General features: G+C 46.1%; 1 protein-coding gene across 2 annotated transcripts in view; it reads left to right on the top strand.

Annotated features, from left to right (window-relative positions):
- Positions 1-7,701, top strand: part of neto1l (neuropilin (NRP) and tolloid (TLL)-like 1, like) — a 78,844-nt gene that overhangs the window by 39,001 nt on the left and 32,142 nt on the right. For both annotated transcript variants that reach the window (XM_076290838.1, XM_076290837.1), the window contains 2 exons: positions 6,638-6,679; positions 6,860-6,987. In XM_076290838.1, coding sequence (XP_076146953.1) covers positions 6,638-6,679; positions 6,860-6,987 — 170 coding nt within the window. The remainder of the gene's footprint in view (positions 1-6,637; positions 6,680-6,859; positions 6,988-7,701) is intronic.

The raw sequence follows: 7,701 nt of genomic DNA, 5'->3' as shown, positions 1-7,701 counted from the left end.
CATTCCTTCTTTTGCTCTCTCTTCCTTTCTTTCATGTGGCTGTTGTGGGTAAACACTGTAAGCTTGGGCATATTGTGTACTAAGCCTGGGCTTATGGGCTGAGGCACTGACTCTGCCATTGTGTGCATCCAAAGCAGAGCGGCACATGTATGCCGCTCACAGGCTTCCCCTTCAACCATTAAATGGCAACAGCTGAGCGCTCGGGAACCTGGCCATGATGCCTCCTCTCCCACCCCTCGCTCTTCCTATCAGCTCCATCCTATCTGCTCTGCATTCTGAGGACGCCGCCTGCAAAGGTCGCGAATACAAGGAGCCGGTGACAACCTGCAAATGTATTAATCTCTTAATTAAACAAAATGGCAGCATGGCCTGTAATGTTTCTTGCTTTTTATTCCCTCGTTCTTCCAGGATGCGACGGCAACCCGTCCTGTTCCTCCCGCTCTCAACCCCGGCTAATATATTCTGTTTCGCTCAGCCGCCGATGGGGACGCGCCTGCGGTGCTTGATTTATGCGTCCTAATGATTTTCTGTCATGTTTTCCCTAATGCAAGGCACCAGTGGCCTGCTTGTTTCAGAGACGAAGCATTAAAACCACTTCGTTTTTGTATCTTTCAATGTCTTTACCGTTTCCTTTTTTTTTTGCTCTTTTTCAAATCAAGACCAAATTAGGAGAATTTTTGTTTTGTTTGTCGGGAAACACACTAGTGTGTGCATGTGCACTCCACACATTGCATGGACGGTGAGATGAAAAAGACCAAAAAAGACTCAAGCTGCTGTCCTCACTTCAAGGAGCAGAGCTGAAGCATGGCGCGCCACTCTCTAGCCTCAAGTGACCTTTCTCACTGTGTCACGCCACACACACACACACACACACACACACACACACACACGCACACACACACACACACACACACACACACACACACACACACACACGCACGCACGCACACACACACACACACACACACACACACACACACACACACACACACGCACACACACACACACACATGCCAGGCAACAGTGCTGGGATTGCATGTCGGTTCTCTCCGCCCTGAGATGCCTGCTCATCCTCAGCGGCTGATGCTGCTGTGCCACTGGCCTCAAATTGCCAGTGGAGATGGGCCCGGCCTGGCAGATGACTGTGTGAAGGGGAATAGATGAGAAGTGTATCTAGGGGTGATGGGACAGATACTGACGGTGAGCGTGTCTGGAACGGCCTGTGTGAGAGCGAGACTCTGTGTGTGTGTGTGTGTTTGTGTGTGTGTGTGTTTGTGAATGAAGAGGCACCAAATACATCACCTCTTTTTGTTCTTTCTTTCTTTTTTCCCCATCATATCCTCAGAAAATATGAGTCACAACTCAACAGGGTGAAAATTAGATCACTAGGCCTACTCAAATGTGGAGAGGACCTGGTCAGTGTGTGCAGATCTTGTATGAAGATGTGCGCACACACACACACCACATTCAGCTGTAGACAGGCACTGAATGCAATGGCCCTTGCAGCTATCATCCCTTTATTCCCTTGTAGGGTTCCCATGGTAACCTGCCTGTAATTGTTGTGTAATACCAAGAGTTGAAGGTTATGAGGTGGAGGGTGTTATTGATGGGGGGGGGGGGCTTTTGGTTGTTTTCCTTTGAGACTATTTGGCCTTTTGAGGTAAGCGATGGCAACCCCGAATAATAAATCAAGTCTGTAACCAGCGACTTGACCTGAAGGTCGTTGTTTCATTAGCTATCTGCCACTTTGATTTTCTTATTTCACCCATCCTCAAATACAGTGCGGAAGTCATTTGTTAGTGGAAAAAAGGGAAGGTTCTGGTTGTTTATGAGCTTGAACACACACACACACACATACACACACACATTCATGTACACACACACACACATACATGAAGAGAGAGAGACATTTGCGTGCACATACACACATCAAATGCATAATAATCACCCAAGCACTCACCTTATTAGTTTTGCTTTGGAATTTCCCCTGCGGAATGATAAATCCTCTCTCTCTTTGGGTGACAGCGGGGCTTTGCCGACTTTTGAGTGACATCCTCATCTTCGCTGCGGTCAGAGGCGGCCAAGGGATGCACGGCTAAATAGACCTGTCAGGACATCCCTCTCAGCAGCACAGGGAAGGATCTGGCCTAGATTTGGCCCACATCTGATCCAGCTCTGCTCTAAATTCAGCTGCTTACAAGGGCAGGCATCCGAATCCACACATGCGAGTTGCCTCCTCTATCAACACCCCCCCCCCCCCCCACCAAACAAAAACAAAACAAAAACAAAACAACAGCAACAAACCTATAGCCTCCTGATTTATTATCCCTCCCCAGCACTGACGGAGCCCCCACTGTCTCGTGCATACACACCAAACACTCAACAGATTTATCTCAGTACCAGCATCATACCCCTCCCCCTTCGCATAACACACACATTTATAGACTCACAGACTCACACATACACACACACACACACACACACACACACACACACACACACACACACTCAAAGATACACAAACACACACACTCTCTGTCACTCACTCACATAGATACACAGATACAGACACAGGCACATTCACATACACTCATACAGATACACAAACACACTCACTCTCTCTCACAAACACACATACAGATAGGTACACACTTCCCAATCTCAGCCCTGCATTCCTGTGTCACTCTCGGCGGGAGATACAGCCAGAGCCAGCCATGTTTTTTTTTCTCTTGTGTCTGACGGACGACTCGCTGTTGACACAGGACTCAGATCAGATAGCAGGCTCCTCTCCCGACATCTCTCTTTTCTGCTCGACTCGCTCTGAAAAGCCCACATTTCTCATACGGCAGCCAACCCAACCTCAGTCCAACCCCTAAAATCCCATCCCCCAAAACCCAACCTGAAAAAAAAAATCACTTTGATGGCACTGCTTGAACTGAAGGCCAGATTTACTGAGAGAGAGGGAGATAGAAACAGAGAGAGATGGATTGAAGTGGCATTATCAGTGAGATGGGCATGTCTTTTTTTAGGGAGTGTCTGTGTGATTTCTATCTGATTTTTTTATAGATATATTATTTATTTTTTGTCTTTTTCCAGGTACACGTTCAATGATGCTTGATTTTTTTTGTCCATCAGAACCAAAAGCCCTCTCCACTCCACCCCTTCTGTTCTCAGATCCAACTGGGCATGCTTTGAAAGGAGTATGGACATGACTGGATTCAGTTTGAAAAGCCTGCTTGCCTTCCTGACTCTGACTCCCAAACGCGTACTTCATTGTGAATGTAAATGCGTAGAGAACACCCCCCCCCCCCCCCCACCCATATCCTTCTTTTCTCCACGCTTTGATCAGGGATCCTATCCACACACTGCCAGTCAACTGCATGTCATGTAGTGAGAGGGGCTTTTCCTTTCACTTTTAGGGTTTGCCTGGTTCCTTCTGCGTTCCATGTTTTTTGTTAACGTTCTCTTGTTCCGCTATTTCCTGCCAAGCTGTGTTAAACATCAGTGGGTCACGACCTGAAACTGACTACTGGTGTTTAGACGGGTAGTACAGTACAGTGAGTTAAGTGTGTGTGTGTGTGTGTGTATGTGTGTGTGAGAAATGGGGGGCGGGATGGATGGCTCAGAGGATGGATGGCTCAGGGGTACCCACTGTGCACTTACACATACAGAAGGTGCTTACGCTAAACTAGCTCCTGTATTTTCAAAACCAGTTGGAGTAAGGATGTAGGTGTCGGGTGTCATCTCTGCTGATCGTTCTCTGCAAGTCAAACCAGATGCTGCAGTGCCTGTGTCTTGTGTCTTCTGTGCAAGTCCAGTAACTGAGTAACTGAGACCTCATGTCATCATTTGCCCATCATATTGAGGGCAGCTTGGTAGAGAGAAGATTATAGAAGATTGTTTCACATTGTTACATATGATTCAACAGCCCTTTTTGCCACTATGTTTTATTTATTTTTTCATTTAGCTGACTGTTTAACAGACTACATGGGGACTTTCTATGAGAATTTCCATAGAGACAGGATGTCTTATCATTCTGTACTAGGTTTCTTGTCAATCAAATCCTCACGCTACCATAGCAGGGCATCCCACGGTAGGACAGACTGAATCAGTCAGGCTTCTCCCCACTGATTCACATCTGATTAATCTCATCAGATCATTATAAAACCTTTGATCAATCAGGTGTGGTCGGTTAATTAGCCGATGGTGGATCCTGTGCCAGCGATGCGCAGCGCTTTGGGTTCCTCCAGAGGAAAGCGAGGAAATGCTTCTCCAGGGGCGGCCTGCCTACAGGCAAACGCTACAGCCCCGCTGACGGCTCGTGTGTAATCACACGCTCAAGCAGCGCCGTCGCCACGTTCGCTGGCGACACAGCGAGAGGCGTATGGGGAGAGCAGGTGTTGTGAATGCGTCTTTAGTTGCACTTGACACTTAGATCATACTGCTAATCCCCCGAGACTGTGAGTGAGACAGTGGAAAAGAAAGCCTGAGCACAAGCATCTCTCACTGCGCTCAAAACTCTCTCTGCGCTCAAAAATCAATTTCAGCCCCCCTGAAAGTTAAGAGGTAGAAGTGGTTTAATCTGTTGTGATTCGATGCTGTGTCTTATGTGGTAAAAAAATCCAGTGGGAGGCAGGCAGGATACATATAAAACAGAAAATAGTGGGTTAGTGTTACAATCGATACGATACCCCCCACCTTATAAACCACCTGTGCAGCTGTCACAACCTTGTCATTTAACCCAGAGTAATGTTTCTGTGCTTTACAGAGGTGAATTGATATCATGAAAATCTTCTGGTGAAGAGAGATGGCTATGTACAGACAATGTGCTAAGTTGTATGCTTTCTGTGTTCGCTGCCTTTTATAGCACCATGAAGGATGCTTGCATTACAGTATGCTGTACAATTTTTATTACACATACAAATTCTGTTCTACAGCAACTACTAGCTGCAAGTGTATCTAAGTCAAGCATTTGTGTGCCCTTAACAACAAAGCATCCCTCACAACCACAGACCTGGGTCACTGTCCCTACAGCTCCTAAAATAACTGGCCCAGGAACAATGAGAAGGGCGGTTAGTGTAATAGATGTCTTGGCAGCACATAAACCAGATCGCATCTCGATGAATAGCCATGCATGTGCAATTTTAGGGCAGCTGTAAAATCAAGGGCTTTTATGGATGGGTAATTCGAGGTGCTCTCGATAGGGCCCTTGTTCTGAGTAAGACTTTAACCCTCTGTGGTCGCCGTAAAAAAAAAAATGGAAGTGAACAAAGGGTCCCCAGTCTGTCAGCCAGGCTACCGGAAAGACCATTTGAATGGTCTTCATTCATATATATTTAGATACATACTATACTATATGTGATTGCCTGATTTATGGAGGCTACACTTAAAACGAATGTGTTGAAAACAATACAATTTGCGTTGTTTTTAAGACATCTCTGTGTCCAAATACGGACAACACATTCATTTAAAGAGTGTAAACTCAGAAGGCTGTCATCCTAAGACTGAGATGTGTAAGTGACATTTGATGTAGACTTCATAAGATATTCATGAAATATTTACAAAGTCTGGAGAGATTAAATTAATGGTATCCAGGTTACACAAATAAGATGTTGGACTTTTATTTTGACAAGTTGTCGTCGTTCTGTCTTCCACATTCATGAAAGGTTTGGTATGAATATCTCATGAAACAGTCATGAATGCTTTATGTGCAGTTTATGACAGCTGCTATGAATGTGTTATGAACTCACCCGTCAAGTAAAGTGTTACCATAAGTTCTATCTTGTTCCTAAATAACACAAACGGTTTACCTAAACTAACAATTGAATACGCTCGCGTTGCGCTTTGAAAGTTGAACCAAGTTCAATGCTCAGCCTGTTCAGCACCAGGGCTGCCACCGTTCTGCTGCTAAACCATAGAGAACAATAGGAAACCTGCTGCTTGCCGCTGGTCAGTGTGATCCCCACCTAAATGTGCAGTGCTGGGACAGTGAGCCTGCCCAGTCCACTCTAGTTCACTAAAAGAGGAGGCCGCTGAGGGCAGCTGGGGAGAAGGAAGGGGGGTCGGAGTGAATGAGTGAAGCCCTCCAATTCGAAAGGTTTAAGCAAAGTTAATTAAAGTCACCCTGCTAATGTTCTTAAGTTTCTTTTTTGAAGTGGCAAATTAGAGTCAGGTCAATACAACTTCACCCAAACTCTTCTAACAGGCCACGTTCACGTCCTTTAGACTGTGAGAGAGGGGACTTCTCAGCTGTGCAGCCTCTCTCTGAGCTTTCGTTCTGGGAATTGCAAGCGTTTGGCTTTGCCGACGCTGGTCACCACAAAGCAAAAACACAAACACACACACACACACACACATACATGCATACAAACACACACACACACATACACACCTGAACACGCGCGCACACACACACATGCTATGAAGCCCTAACAGGCATGTTTGTTGACTTGTTTATTTGTTTACAAATAAACTTGTTTGGTCTGCCTGGCGGGATTGGCAGATGAGAGGTGTTGACTGTTTACCTCAACAAAGGCAGATCTGCATCAGCTTTTAAGTATTGTGTGTGTGTGTGTGTGTGTGTGTGTGTTTTTGTCGGTCTTCTTGTGAGAAATGAATGTGTTTTCTCTCGTTTCAGATCCTGACTTTAAAGACCTAGGAATCCCCAAACCTCTGCCCCGTAGGTACCATTTATTCTCCTATAAGCGTCGCCCAAATGAATGCATTACTCTGACTGATCCATAATCCCAGAGTGGTCTCTAACCGGTGTGTGTGTGTGTGTGTGTGTGTGTGTGTGTGTGTGTGTGTTTTCTTTTGTATGTGTCCAACCCTCATCTCCACCTCATGCCTGATGCCACAGTGTGTGAATTTGAAATGGGAGGGCCCGAGGGGATCATCGAATCTCCGCAAATCACCAAAGAGGGCAAGGCCTTAGCCACGGAGGCCGTGGACTGCAAGTGGTTCATCCGCGCTCCGCCCCGCTCCAAGGTCAGTCAAATAGCCCCGTATCAGCCCAGTGACCTCAACTCAACACTACACACACACACACACACACACACACACACACACACACATACACACACACACACACTCACACACACACATACACACACACACACACACACACACACACACACACTCACACACACACACACACACACACACACACACACACACAGATATACCTATACCTAACCCCAGGACCCCAGCTATGAAGTCTCATAAAGTGCCAGCTGTTAGTGTTTCCCTAACCCTGAGCCATTCAATTATTCACCCTGGTGCCTCGCTGCAGTCCATTGTGGGAGCCAGCTTTCTATCCCCTCCAGTCTTGCAATAACTTGTCAGCACACCTAAGTGCTTTCCACTGGTTCTCCTATCTCGGTGTGTGTTTGTTTGTGCTGCCCGCTGTTGAGAGGTCTCGGGGCTAAATGTAGCTGGTTGTTTGTGCTTTGGTGGACTTGGATGTTTTTTCTCCCCTTTCCTCTGAGTCGGAGAGAATTGTCTCCTGCTGGATTGCTGTGGTGAGATGCAGCCTCAGATTCAAATATAGCAGTCATCATAGAGAAACTTGGTAATAAAGAAACATAATTCCCATAAAAATAGGTAATTTAAGAAACCATTGAATCATATTTGATTGAGTAATGCTTTACTGGTGTTGTGAACATCTGTGCTGGCTGCCAAGGAAGAATATCAAAGCTGATA

Source organism: Alosa pseudoharengus, unplaced genomic scaffold (genome assembly GCF_046254945.1).
Source record: "Alosa pseudoharengus isolate Yale_2024_CS ecotype anadromous, Long Island Sound unplaced genomic scaffold, YU_APseudo_1.1 YU_APseudo_1.1_scf_18, whole genome shotgun sequence".
Lineage (NCBI taxonomy): Eukaryota > Metazoa > Chordata > Actinopteri > Clupeiformes > Clupeidae > Alosa > Alosa pseudoharengus.
Note: the sequence above shows the minus strand (reverse complement) of the source record. Positions and strands in the feature narration are given on the sequence as shown.